General features: G+C 45.1%; 1 protein-coding gene across 3 annotated transcripts in view; it reads left to right on the plus strand.

Annotated features, from left to right (window-relative positions):
• The window catches only part of tenm1 (teneurin transmembrane protein 1), a 1545585-nt gene that overhangs the window by 1261320 nt on the left and 268855 nt on the right, over positions 1-15410 (plus strand). For all 3 annotated transcript variants that reach the window (XM_072505612.1, XM_072505613.1, XM_072505614.1), the window contains 2 exons: positions 14408-14593; positions 14700-14726. In XM_072505612.1, the coding sequence (XP_072361713.1) occupies positions 14408-14593; positions 14700-14726 (213 nt within the window). The remainder of the gene's footprint in view (positions 1-14407; positions 14594-14699; positions 14727-15410) is intronic.

Below are 15410 nucleotides of genomic sequence, written 5' to 3' on the forward strand. Positions count from 1 at the left end.
AATAGCTCAGGATGACGCATTGAGCAGACAGTGAGAGCCAAGGTCGTGTATTAGGGCAGAGCACACATGGTGATTGATTTACCTTACAATGAAATGTCACATTCGGCCGACTGAAAGAGGAACCTGATTGTCAAAACTCTCTTTTAAGGAATGATTGTGACCACAATTATTGTGACAGCAAAGCATTTGTGAAGGTTCATGTCACCTCCATATTTTTACTGTCTCAGGCACTTCTTGTGCTAAGTTGCAGCAACAAATCTTGTGGTATACATAAAACTTTGTGACATGACAAATCATTTGCAGCAACCATTAAACCTTGTTTAAAAGGAAGGTCACTGAGCTTCCCTAATGGTTTAGTTGGTAAAATAGCTGCCTGATGTAATATTAAACTATACAGCAGGCCCCGATTCATTCTCTGGTCCCTGCTGAGTTAACTGCAATTAGTCTTAATGCCCTTGAGTGGAGGGGAGAGGGAGGTAAGTACAAGGTGCAGTGGAATTAGCCTGACATTCCTGCTCCTGATTGTTCGCCTATGAATCCTTACTGCAAGTGTGATGGTTGGGACAGGATTAAACATGGCTGTTACGGTCTTCATGAGAAATTGAGCTGTTGATGTTTCACATCTGGAATTGTAAGTGAAAATTAATGAGGTCTTGGAGGGTGACTAGTGCTGGGTGAACCATACCCAGCAACAGTCGGCACATTCAGGTGAGGGGAAAAATAGAGATTAACAGACGGAAAAAGGGAAGCATGCTATCAGTACCCCTTTCAGTTTCCAAATAGACACACTAGCTGCCAATATTGTGAAACAGCAGAAAGAAATTCAAGAGGCGGGGAGAGGGCGGGATTGGTAGGAACAACCTACCAAGGCCAATAAATTGATTCCATACTGCACTTTTGCCTGAGATACTGAAACCCCATCTGAATGAAGCTTACAGATTCTTGTGTGGCCAAACATATTAGCATTTTGAGCCTGTGTGCAAGACTCATTTAAGAGCTAAATCTAATCTGATTGACAGGACATCTCCAAAATGTAACCCCAAGGCCTAAACAGAACAATCAGTCGATCACTCTATAAAACAGTCTCTGCAAAGGAAGCTGCTCACTTTATTTAAGCCATGTTGTTTAAAACTCAGTGCAGTTCATAGAATCATAGTATCCCTACAGTGCAGAAGGAGGCCATTTGGCCCATCGTGTCTGCACCCACCTTCCAAAAGGGCACCCACCCAGTCCCGCTCACCCACCCTATTCCTGCAGCCCCACCTAACCTTTGGATACTAAGGGGTAACTTAGCATGGCCAATCCACCTAACCTGCACATCTTGGACTGTGGGAGGAAACTGGAGCACCCGAAGGAAACCCATGCAGAAACGGGGAGAAATTGCAATTTCCACACAGAGGCAGCAGTGCTAACCACTGTAACACTGTGCCGCCCTATCATGGGGAAGGTGTTAGAATCGATCATTAAAGAAGTTATAGCTGGCCTTGCCTTATTTCTCAGAAATTCACCATTTCTGTGCTGTTTTGATTTTGCTGGTCAAAGGAAGTAGGAGAAACATATGGAACTTTTCTGACAGAAATTTGCATTTCTTGCATATGACTGCAACCGAGTTCTGTTACTCAACACATGTAAATGTAGTGATGGATAACCTGTTGTATGTTCAGTGGGTCTCAAAAAGAACTTCTGAGTCTTGCATGGTTGAACATCAAGTATTTATTGATAACACATAACTGTCGACATGGACTAACTCCATGCTTGCTTCTATACAGGTCTCTGTCCAGTCCACAACTGATTCTAGTCCCAGGTCATGTGTCTCTTTACATCACACTGTGGGCGGTACTTTTTTCCCAATCACACATTAACTCTTTCAGAACCCTTTTATTACCTAACTCTGTGGGCATAAAACCCTTCTTCTTCAGGATCTACAAATAATCAGGATGGACATGAAAGACAGATGTATTTACTTCTTAGTCACTCTAATAGAACACATCTTTAGACTGCACTCATGTTTTTCAAATATTGACCTGTACAGACTAAAATTCCCAAAGGATTCAGTAACAGAACTATGCACTTGCCTGCAGCCAGACTTGTAAACCAGCCCAGCACAGACATAACTTTGTCAATAGCTATGATGATTACAGCCACATTGATTTTTGTTTGGCAGGCTCTATTCAGACAAGTGCGAGAGATCTCAATTACATCTCCCAATCTTCAATACGCACTTACTTCAGACAGGTCACTTAGATATTGTTTGGCAGTATCAATGATTTCATTAATTTTCCCCTGGAAAGCAGTTAAAAGTAAGAAAAGGACTTCTACTTCTCCAAGCAGCGCATAACTGACTGAACTAACAAGGCTACGTGTGCCCATACTTCCCACACCATTCATTCATGAATAGAAAAGGCTAACACTACAAATAGAAAGGGCTGCGACTCTAAGGGCAGGAAAATGAACATAAGCTTAATACACTGACAACAACCAGGACAACAATCCTGCAATGGTCTAGTGTCCTCACCATTTGAAGGGTCAGTAAGACTGCAGGGATGTCAATTAGACTCTGTCATTATTACACAGCCAAAGGCAAAGGCCTGGGGAGAGGTATAACGTAGTTTGCCAGAGCTGCTGCCAGAATCCACAAGTTGGTGACACTTAAACTGAAAAGTAGTGCCAGTGAAGTGAATGCAGCTATGACAAATTGTCTTGCCACTGTTGTCGACCATATCTTGAACAATTGTGCCATGCAAAGGGATCCAACAATTGAATAGATAGGCAAAGACAGATCGTTGCAAGTAAAAGGAGATGAGGCCCACCATCAGATAGCGGAATTGGCTGCACAATGAGCAACTCAATCTGAAAAGATCAATCGTGAAATTTACAGAGAAGGTAAATCTTAATTTGAATGTCCCTGCAATGGACACCTGTCATCTTCACAGCTACTGAAATAAAGGATTACATTCAGTGGGCACTGCCATTCTTGTATGACCCATGTATGAAAGTAATTTCTCCCAAAATCGTAGTCTGGATCATAGCAGGGTAAATTCTGGTACCAGTCATCCAAACATTAACTAACGTTTACAAAGCGCAATTTTCCCCACGTTCACTCTAGTGGAGGAGAATGGTGCATGTCTTTGGCTTTTTCACGGGGAAACCCCAACTTTGTGCACCCCTAGTTGCCATCGCTGTTGTAACATGCGATGTAGTCCGATAGTTAAAAAGGAATTTTGTCAGTGTGTCCAGAGAGTCCGCCGTCTGCTTCTGCAAGTCTCTCTTAAACGAACCACCCATTTGGCCTGGCCGATAGATGACGTGTGATACAGAGCAGTTTGCTCTGATTCCGTTCTTCCATGCGAACATCACAAATTCTTTGCTTGTGAACGCTGTCCCATTGCCGCTGACCAGAACTTCCAGGGTCCTAGGAGTGCTGAATAATCACCTCAATTTCTTGATGGTGACACTCCATGTGGTGGAGGCCATCTTGTAGACATTGAGACATTTGGAATGGACGTTCACAAGTATAAGAAACATGGACCCCATAAATGACCCGGTGAGGTCAGTATGCAGTCTTACACAGGGGCACCCTGGCCATTCGCAGGGGTAGAGGGAGGCTATAGGTGGGAGTTTTTTGGTGCTCCTGATTCGCTGGACAAGTATGCACGACTCGCTCGATGTCCCGATCGATTCCAGGCCACCAGATGTAACTTCAAGCTAGCATCATCATTTTTGAGGCTTTTGGGTGACCACAGTGCAAGTCCATCATGATCAACTCCTGGTCCAGGTGTGGGATGGCCATGTGAGCTCTCCACGCTCAATTCTTGTAGCTTTTGGGAATGAGGCTGTAGGGCTGCTGGGAGGTCCCCTGTAACCTGTCATATAACAAGTTAATTGGGATTGTTTTGTGTCCATGCGTGTATTTGTACAGCCATCACTGGTAGGGTGTCTATTAAGTTCAAAGTCGCCAAAACATCATCCGGCACTGATGGAGACGGGAGACTCATGGGCAGCGGGAGACGGCTGAGGGCATCAGTATGGACTATCTGGGACCCCGGACAATAGTGACACATATATTCATGTACTATGAGCAAGAGTGCCCAGTGCTGAATTTGGGTCGAGGCTATGGGGGGAATCCACTTGTTCTCCTTAAAGAGACCCAGCAGAGGCTTGTGATCGTAATTATGAAGAAGTGTCTCCCAAAAAAATACTGATGAAATTTCTTTACTGCAAACACCACCACCAAGTCTTCCTTCTCTATCTGAGCATAGTGGCACACCGTGTCTGCCAGCATTCTGGATGGCAATGTAATGGGGCACTTTGTGCCATCATTCAATCTATGGGCCAGCACCACCCCGATGCCATAGGGGGAGGTGTCGAAAGTGAGGACAAGTGGTCGTGGTGAGTGAATAGTTGAGAGGATAGTAACTGCCTCTTCACCCCAGTAAATGCCTCTTCCTGTGGAGTAACCCAGGACCATTTTTGGTTCTTCTCTAACAAGATGTGCAGGGTACCAACAGAGTGGCCAATTTCGGAATTAAGTTTCCGTAGTAATTTACAAGACCATAAGAGACAGGCGCAGAATTAGGCGACTTGGCCCATCGAGTCTGCTCCGCCATTCAATCATGGCTGATATTTTCTCATCCCCATTCCCCTGGTTTCTCCCCATAACCCCTGATCCCCTTATTAATTACCTAAAGATCTAAAGGACTAAGACCAAAGGCCTAAGGTCTCAAGACCTAAAAATGATCGTAGCTCCGTGGCATTCCTTGGAGTCGGGACCCTTTGTATGGCCTGAATTTTCTCCTCCACAGGGTGCAGGCCACCTTTGTCCACCTTATACCCCAAGTAAATCACAGCATTCACTCTAAAAATGCATTTGCTCCTTTTCAGGCAGGCGCCAACCTGGGAGAATCGTCTGAGAACTTCCTCCAGGCTTTCCAAGTGCTCTATATCCCCGTAATAAGCACATTGTTCAAATATACTGCTACCTTTGGCAGTCCCTGAAGTATGCCTTCCATCATACTTTGGAAGATCGCAAGAGCTGAAGCGACCCCAAACAGGAGGCGGGTGAACTTGAATAATCCCCTTTGGGTGTTTATATTTGGATCCTTTTGACATGCGGAGTCCAGTTCTAACTGCAGATAAGCATGGCTCATATCAAGTTTTGTAAAGGAGTACCCTGCAGCCAGTTTTGCATACAAGTCCCCCACCCTGGCATAGGAAACAGTTAGTTTGTAGTCCCCGCAGAGATGAACAGACTTGTCTGGTTTTCTCACCAGTACCAGGGGTGCGGCCCACTCCACAAACCGTACTGGGCATATGATTCCCAGACCTTCAACTCTGCATCTACCTTCGCGAGTAAGGCGTAAGGAACAGGCCATGCCCTGAAATATCACAGCTGAGCCTCTGGGTTTACATAGATGCGTGCCTCAGATCCCTTTATCTTGTCCAGGACCTCTTGGAATAGCTCTGGATATTTGCCAAGGAACTCATGCAGGTTTCCAGTGCCCATCCGGAAAATATGCTGCCAATTGAAATAGAGGACCCATAGCCAATCACGCACCAGCATAGAATCATAGAATCATAGAAGTTTACAGCATGGAAACAGGCCCTTCGGCCCAACCAGTCCATGCCGCCCAGTTTTTACCATTAAGCTAGTCCCAGTTGCCCGCACTTGGCCCATAACCCTCTATACCCATCTTACCCATGTAACTATCTAAATGTTTTTTAAAAGACACAATTGTACCCGCCTCTACTACTACCTCTGGCAGCCCATTCCAGACACTCACTACCCTCTGAGTGAAGAAATTGCCCCTCTGGGCCCTTCTGAATCTCTCCCCTCTCACCTTAAACCTATGCCCTCTAGTTTTAGACTCCCCTGCCTTTGGGAAAAGATGTTGACTATCTACCTTATCTATGCTCCTCATTATTTTATAGACCTCTATAAGATCACCCCTAAGCCTCCTACGCTCCAGGGAAAAAAGTCCCAGTCTATCCAGCCTCTCCTTGTAACTCAAACCATCAAGTCCCGGCAACATCCTAGTAAATCTTTTCTGCACTCTTTCCAGTTTAATAATATCCTTTCTATAATAGGGTGACCAGAACTGCACACAGTATTCCAAGTGTGGCCGTACCAATGTCTTGTACAACTTCAACAAGACGTCCCAACTCCTGTATTTAATGTTCTGACCAATGAAACCAAGCATGCCGAATGCCTTCTTCACCACCCTGTCCACCTGCGACTCCACCTTCAAGGAGCTATGAACCTGTACTCCTAGATCTCTTTGTTCTATAACTCTCCCCAACGCCATACCATTAACTGAGTAGGTCCTGGCCTGATTCGATCTGCCAAAATGCATCACCTCACATTTATCTAAATTAAACTCCATCTGCCGTTCGTCGGCCCACTGGCCTAATTGATCAAGATCCCGTTGCAATCCTAGATAACCTTCTTCACTATCCACTGTGCCACCAATCTTGGTGTCATCTGCAAACATACTAACCATGCCTCCTAAATTCTCATCCAAATCATTAATATAAATCACAAATAACAGTGGACCCAGCACCGATCCCTGAGGCACACCACTGGTCACAGGCCTCCAGTTTGAAAAACAACCCTTCTGTCGTCCAGCCAATTTTGAATCCAATTGGCAACCTCACCCTGGATCCCGTGAGCTTTAACCTTCTGCAACAACCTACCATGCGGTACCTTGTCAAAGGCTTTGCTAAAGTCCATGTAGACAACGTCTACTGCACTGCCCTCATCTACCTTCTTGGTCACTCCCTCAAAAAACTCCAATCAAATTTGTGAGACATGATTTTCCACGCACAAAGCCATGCTGACTGCCCCAAATCAGTCCTTGCCTCTCTAAATGCTTGTAGATCCTGTCTCTCAGAATACCTACTAGCAACTTACCTACTACAGACGTTAGGCTCACCGGTCTGTAGTTCCCAGGCTTTTCCCTGCTGCCCTTCTTAAACAAGGGCACAACATTCGCCACTCTCCAATCTTCAGGCACCTCACCTGTGGCTGCCGATGATTCAAATATCTCTGTTAGGGGACCCACAATTTCCTCCCTCGCCTCCCACAACATCCTGGGATACATTTCATCAGGTCCCGGGGATTTATATACCTTGATGCGCTTTAAGACTTCCAGCACCTCCTCCTCTGTAATATGCACACTTCTCAAGACATCACTATTTATTTCCCTTAGTTTCCTAACATCCATGCCTTTCTCCACCGTGAATACCGATGAGAAATATTCATTCAGGATCTCACCCAACTCTTGTGGCTCTGCACATAGATGTCCTTGTTGATCCTTAAGAGGCCCTACTCTGTCCCTAGTTACTCTTTTCCTCTTTATGTATCTGTAGAATCTCTTTGGATTCTCCCTTGCATTATTTGCCAAAGCAATTTCATGTCCCCTTTTTGCCCTCCTGATTTCCCTCTTAACTCTATTTCGATCATCTCTATACTCTTCAAGGGATCCACTTGATCCCAGTTGCTTATGTACGTCATATGCCTCCTTCTTCTTTTTGACCAGAGTCTCAATATCTCGAGTCAGCAGGTTAGATCCAGGCCCCTGCACCACGACCAAAGGTAGCCTGACTATTTGCTGTCCGTGGGTCACAGTGGTTCCTATGATGCTCAGTGGTTCACCCGTGTAAGTCACCAATCTGTGCTTGGTGTCACACAGGGTGAGTTGTACAACTCCTGTGTGGAGTTAGTGGAAGATTTGCTGACCAATGATGGAGACTGCGGCTCCTGTGTCCATCTCCATCTGCAATGTGACCCGCATCAGCCCCACCTTCAGGGTTGTGATGTAGTTTAACTGCATCATGTTGTCTTCTTCAGGTGAAGTCACATTCAAAACCTTGGCTCGAGGTGACCTCATCGCCTGCCCTGGGTGGCGCTCTCTCTGTGTCAATTCTGGTGGCCCTGACTACCACATGTTCTATGCCCACATGCCTGGCAATGTGGCCAGAATTCTCCTTAGTCCTCGGGGGAGGTGTCCGGCTGGTCTGAAGCTGCTCCCGAATACTGAGCCCGATTACGGTATTATACCATTGGTCGTTGCTTTGGAGATGACCTGCCCATTTAGGCACTGCCCTGGGATGTCACAAAGGTCCGAACTAGTGGTCGAGTAATTCATTTCTCCATGGGACAGCGCTAGCTCAATGGCCTGCTTCAAATCCAATGTGGACTCCACCAACAGCTTCCTTTGTGTGGACATATTATTGATTCCACACACAAGCCTATCCCTCAACATTTCAGATAGGGATGGCCGGAACTCGCAGTGTTCTGCCAGCTGCCTGAGACGGGTCAAGAAATCAATCACTGACTCACCCAGAGGTCATGCAGCCATGTTGGACCAGTACCATTGTATAATAACTGATTGCTTTGGATCATAATGGTTAGACACCAGTGCAACTAATTCCTCAAGTGACTTGGAGTCCAGAGATGCCGGGTACATAAGGCTCTTTACATTATCAAAGGTCCGGGCCTCGCAAGCGGTTAGGAGCATTACCTTTTCCCGGTCTTTTCCAAAATCGCCATTGGCCTCTATAAAGCATCTCATCTGCTCTGCATATTGTGCCCAATCATTCTATGTCAAAGACCTCCAATTTATCAAAAGGTGATAACCTAGTTTTAAACCTAGTTCCTCATGATGCTGCACAGCAGTCTTCCGGAGCAGCCGGGGTGTCCTGAAGTAGAGTCCAGAGTTTTATTTGTCCTTGTCGCCAGTTTAATGATCAGGGAGCCAGCGGTAGGAATGTCAAAAGGATTTATTTAACAGAACATAAAATCTGCCTACTTCAGTAAATAGTTACACTTCACAGTCCCCTTTGACACAACCAACATGCTGGTCTCTGCTCAAGCTGGGTTTTATGCTCAATCTTATGATCCACTACCTGGGAAGCTCCTATTCCACAAGCCCCATGGGGAGATCAAGTATGGTTTCCCGGTGGGCCTTGTGGGGGTTATTACAGTAGCCTATCATTTGTATAGTACCAAGTCAGTACATTAATTAAGGAAGATATGCCTCTGTTGTGATTTTGGTCAATGGGGACACCACTGCTGTAAGTATTTATTTATGGCAGTATTCATCTTGATGCTGCCTGATACTCTCAAAGGATGCCATGAAATATGTTTGCAACAATCTCTGGAAATCCAAATCCTTGGGTCCAGCAAATGAAAAAGTCTTCAAATTGGCTCTCTCAAAACATTATCATATAAATAATCTCCCCTGATGTTTTGCATAATTTTAAGTAGACATATATTGGCAAAAGAAGAAATCATTGGTCAGGATGTCCAAAAGCTTGGCCAAAGAAATGGGTTCAAAGAATTGTTTTTATGGTGGAGAAAGACATGAAGAGGATTTACGGATGGAATTCAAGCCTGGAAATGACAATGGCATCCAAGTTTCAGCAGCAGATGGGCAGAGATGTGTTTTGTGTTGTGGGTCAAAATGGATGGTATTTGTGATGGTGAGGCTACGTGGATGAAATTGCAGCTCAGGCCTAATGGGATTCTGAAGTTGTGAACATCCTGGGCTGGATTTTCCATTATTGAGACTATGTCGCCACGCCGACGTAAAAATGGTGGAGTTTTCCTCCTGAAATTCCTGCAAAAAAGTTAAACGAATTCCAAGCCCTGGAGAGGGCTAGCAGGGACCCGGAGTGAATCTCGCATCTTTTGCTGCAGATACGGGCCCCCGCACTTCCGAGACAGAGGCTGCGCATGCGCACAGCAGCGACCTCTAGTGGCCGCGCCGTGCTCCATGGCGGACTTGGACTGCGGAGTCAGACCGAAGAAAGAAACCCCCGATCAGCCGCGCACCCGAGCCTCGACCCCCGCACATTAAATCCCCGGCCGCCTCCAATCCGCCTGCCCCCGACCAGGGCAGCCGCGGACCGAGTCCGCAGCCGCCATGCGAGCATCCTGACCGGCAATAGGTGGTTAGTTCCATGCTGTCGGGAACTCGGCCGGTCGGGAGCAGAGGTTTGCTGAGCGGGCCTCTGGCAATGGCCCTCCGGCTGTGCAGCATACTCCACGGTGATGCCGATTTTCGGTGCCCGGAGAATCGCTGAACCGGCACCGGGCCCTATTACGGCATCAAACTGCATTTCCCGCCCCAGTGCCAGCCACGATTTTGGAGTCGGGCTGTGGAGAATCCAGTCCCCTGTTTCAACCTGATACACTGATGAGGGAGGAGTTTGGAAATAATGGCAAGTATACAGAATCGTGGCTGGGGACAGAGATTATGGACGATGTCTTCTCAATACTAAATGCATATTTTGGCAGGAAAATTAGGATGCTACATACTCTGTGCGATATAAGCTTCGAAATGGTGTCAAGAAGCCAGAGAATCTCGGATTGTAAATACAAAGATCACTAAAAGTAGTGGCACAGATTAGTAAGGCTAAACAAAAGCAAACAAAGTACTCATTAATTTCTAGAGGAATGCAATTGAAAATCAGAGAAGTTATGTGAACTTATATCGAACCCTTGTTTAGCCCACACTTGGCATAGTGTGAACTGTTGTGCTCTCCATATTATAGAAATGGTCTTGAGTCCCTGAAGAAAATGCTAAAATGATTTGCCTGAATGTACCAGATTGTACCTTAGGCTTTATTAATTTATGTCACTATTTTTAATAATATATGTATCAGAACTCCCAGATTCCTCTACTGCTCCAATTTAATTAGAACAGGCTGGGGTTCTTTCCTCCAAAAAGAGAAGATTGACGGATGACCTGAATTTAAGATTACAAAACAGTTCAATCGGTAGACAGACAGAAACTTTTCCACTAGTGAGCGAGACAAAAACAAGATACACAAGCATCATATAGTCAACCAATCAATCCAAAAAGGAGTTCAGGTCACACATTTTTCTTCAAAGAGTGTTTAGAATGACGGAACTCGCTCGCATAAAGAAACACTGATGCTTGAATAGCGCAGTTGCTCTTCAGGCGAAGTCAGATAAACACATGGCAGAAATGTATAGGTGGACATATTGGTTGAGTTATATGAATAAGGGTGGGAGAAGATTGATGTGGAGTATAAATACTGGCATGAGACCTTTGGGCTGAATGGCCAGTTCCTGTGTTGTGAATACTTTGGGTGGGATTTTCTGGCCATTCCCCTCAGCGGGATCTTCTAGTCCCTCAAACAGCAGCCCCCCCGCCACCACCACCACCCTCATCCCTGCTCAATGCGGGTTCCCCAGTGGCAGAGCATGTGAACATAAGAAACACTGTTGATAACCAGAAGATCCCGCCACCACCAATGACAGGCCACCTCCATTGGGAAGGGGAAAAATTCCACCCTTTGTAGCTAAATGATACAATGAACCAGAAATTGAGAAACAGATGCATTCAACAGGTCGAACAATAAGTTATTGGTACTCCAGGAAGCCTGGGCGGAAGAACAACCATGGATTCCTCGAAACCCATGTTGGTCCAGGGATTTGTCAGGGCCAGCTGTCAGGCCCTGGCGAGAGGGCTTGGGAGAGGGCAGGCGAGGTACGGTAGAAACAAGGAGGGAAAACTGGGAGACTTCCAATAGCACCGGGGACCTGAGAAGGAGGGAATTCCCCCCCTCCCCATCCTCACTTTTACTGGCCTACAACCCACAAATTCACACCTACCAGATTGCAGGTTGGTCCCAAGCCTCTCCCACAGCCCATTAAATTTGACCAGCGGTGGGATGAGGCTCTTAAATCGGCATTAATTCCCCACTGAATGGCCTCACTAGAGCTGTGGGCAGGCAGCTCACCCAACACCTCCACGCCACCCATGGGTCCACCTGCCTGCTTTCCCACCCATGGGTGGCCTGTCAACTCCAAGGATGCTTCTTCACCTGCATTGTGTTTTCACCATGTTCGGTTTTTATTTTATTGCATTTTCAGAAGAGGTTAGCCTCGTATTTCATGGCATTGCCACCACATATATCAGCTTAAAACATCCCGGAATATTATTAATTAACTTTTTAAATCCTTTTTTCTGTCGGTTTCTGTTTTTGATTTGAATATTTGCCTGCAGTGAACGTGTGGACAGGAGAATGTTTTGAAGGAGTTGCAGAGTGCACTGCTGTGAGGGAGATGAATGAATGCAAACTTGAACTAACAGAATTGCTACAATACCCTCAGTTAATGGCTGTCTCTGTTTATAATTCAGCTCCCTTACACTACTAGGTTCATTGGATCAGAAAACCAATTCAGCAAACAGTGCTATTAGCATGATTTAAACAAAAATTGAGGTCAACAGAAATGGATTGAGCAAAACTGTTAGCCATAATATTTCAATCGTGCCTTTTCTTTCAAAAAAGAGATTAACCTTATTTCGGCTGATACTTTCCTAACTTATGGGCACAGACTTGTGCTGGCATGTGATCGCACAGAGGGCTGCGTCCTCTCGTTCGTAATTTCCGTGGCCGCTCTACACATCTGTGTCCAGCAGTTTAATATTGCCAGGCTATTCAATTGTAGGGGCTTCACATTTGAACCCAAACCTGTGCTCACTTCAATATTCCCACACATGCACTTTGTGTCAGAGATCATTAAATTACGCGCAGAGAGAAGAAACTTGGTTGATTTTATTTCCTCACTCGGCAAGGTCAGGAAGACTGCTCCCAGTACCCCGATGCAAAACTCGACGCACACAAGGGAATGAATCCTTAACCTTCTGATTTTTATGGCTTAGTACTAAAGCAGCACCTTTCTCCATTAGGCCACAGCAGGTGCTAAAACACAGCTTTTAAAGAGATTAGAATACACTCCATTTTAGCATCTAATAGAATGATCAATCATTATGATGGAAATGAGCATTTAAGACTACTTAGATATGACCTTACAGAAAGGGCCCTACCTTGTAAAAGAACAAACTAACAAACAAATTAGCAATGACATTTTAATATATTTTTCGCTGTACACTTAATAAATATACTGTTAAATGGAATAGACAATGGCTCATTATATGTCCAGTCTTTAAAATATGAAGGTCAATTCTACAACCCTATGAACTGGGAAAGCTGATGTGCAACTGACACAGAGGGAATACTGAATTCCAAGAGCAGGCCTTGCTCATTACATTACATTACAGGTTTATTTCCAACCTGTAATTCCAGGCTCCTCTATTTTAAGTGACCTGAAACGCTTGTGTTCAATTTTTGAATGTTATCATGAACGCAGATTTAAAAGAAAAACATTTAAATTCAGCCCAGTACAATCCAGTAAAATTTGGGCGGGATTCTCCGTCCACATCCGCCCGGCGACCAGAGAATCCCGCCTGAGGGAAATGTAGTTCTCCATTCTATGCAGCTCGCCAGTGGCGTTCTTACGACAGGCTGGCGGTAGAATCCAGCCCTTTGTGTCCGAGGGCGCGATTCTCCCCAAAAAGTTAATTTGTGGCAGGTTTTTCAGGAAGTTACCAGCTGGCTCTTCCGTTCCCCACCTCTATTCAATGACATTTAGTCCTTTTCTGGGCCCTGGGGAATTTCTCACTGGTTTAGCTCACACTTAGAATTGTTTTTAGCACTGGGGAGCTGAACTCCGAGATCGGGCCGTCAAATTGAAAGGGTGCCAGAATCTCGAAGTGAGCTTGTGGGTTCCCCACACTCCCCACCCATGGGCAATGTCACACCCCACACACATGGACATTACCCCACACCCCTCAAGTGAGGAAGTAGTGATAATAAGATTTAAGGCAATAATTAACTGGTATGAGAATTGAACCCACGCTGTTGGCCTTACTCTGTATCATGAACCAGCCGTCCAGCCAACTGAGCTAAACCGGCCCCCGGTCTTATCACTAAGACCACTTATTTCTACCTCTGTAGCATTGCCCAACTTGTCTTGTCTCAGTTAATCTGCTGTGAAAACCCTTGGTTCCTGCTTTCATTACCTCTCAGCTATTCCAATGTCTCTGATCTCCCACTTTATGCCCTCCTTCAACTTTAGGTCATCTAAACCTCTGCTGCCCATGCCTTAATTTGCACCAACTCATGTTCTTGGGAATTTCAAGTCTGAAGCAGATGAACTGTTTAAACCAATGCGGAACTAGGCCAGCAAACATTACACGAACAGCTTCTAATACACAGCCATCAAACACAAGAATATTTCCCTTCAAATGAGGCTGACAGTACAGCCATCTGGTTCTAGATTATACAGCAATGTTACTGTCTGTTATAGTGGAAGAACTAAACATTTCTACTTCAAATTTGGATCGAAACCAAGCACCTTTGCCAAATGTTCAGTTGTCCCCGTAAAATCCCATTTGGCACGCTTTTAACATTTTCTCTGATGCTCCAAAGAAAGGCTAACTGGGCTTGTGCCATGTGGTCCAAATTTGCTAAGTATTATTGGGTCAAATGTTTGAGATGTTAAAACGGAAAATGATTCTCTTTTCTCTTTCAGAAATTTGTGAGGTAGATTGTGGCAAGCATGGCATATGTTTAGATGGGATATGCCACTGTGAGAAGGGTTGGGGCAGCCTTACTTGTGACCAGCATGAATGCCACCCACGGTGCATAGAACATGGAAAGTGTAAGGATGGCAAATGTCAGTGCAGTCCTGGCTGGGAGGGAGAGCACTGTACTGTTGGTAAGAAAATCCGGGTGCTTTGTCATCTTAAAAATCAAACTGTTTTATCAGTGTTTTTTTTCATTTTCATTGCTCTTGCCTCAAAGATTTTTCTTTTTCCTTTAAGCACAACATTTGGATAACGTTGTAAAAGGTAAGGGTCAGTCCATAATATATCTTCACTTAGCTACAGTGATATGACTTTCAGAATGTTTACTCGGTCAACCTAATCCAACATCAATTTTGAAGATGAATATTCGGGGCAGCACGGTGGCGCAGTGGGTTAGCCCTGCAGCCGCACGGCGCCGAGGTCCCAGATTCGATCCTGGCTCTGGGTCACTGTCCATGTGGAGTTTGCACATTCTCCCCATGTTTGCGTGGGTTTCGCCCCCACAACCCAAAGATGTGCAGGGTAGGTGGATTGGCCACGTTACATTGCCCTTTCATTGGAAAAAATGAATTGGGTACTCTAAATTTAAAAAAAGAAGAAAAAATAGATGAATATTCTTTAAAAGGTCTTGCAGTATTAAAGAAACAAATAGCAAAACGGGTAATAAAAGCTATATGAGGGTATTCAGGCTTCAATAGAAGTAAAACTCTGAAGAGATGTGGGGCTGCCAATACATCCATTTTACACTGTAGCACAATGTGAGATACAGCCATAGATGTGCTGAATACTCCTTAAATGGTGCACTACATTCTCTCATCACAAACTGTCATTTCAGAACACATAAAAACGTAAGAAATAGGAATGGGAGTAGGCCATTTGGTCCTTCAGGCCTGCTCCACCATTTAACAAAATAATGGCTGATCTTCCACCTCAACTCTATCTTCCTGT

This window comes from Scyliorhinus torazame, chromosome 5 (genome assembly GCF_047496885.1).
Source record: "Scyliorhinus torazame isolate Kashiwa2021f chromosome 5, sScyTor2.1, whole genome shotgun sequence".
Lineage (NCBI taxonomy): Eukaryota > Metazoa > Chordata > Chondrichthyes > Carcharhiniformes > Scyliorhinidae > Scyliorhinus > Scyliorhinus torazame.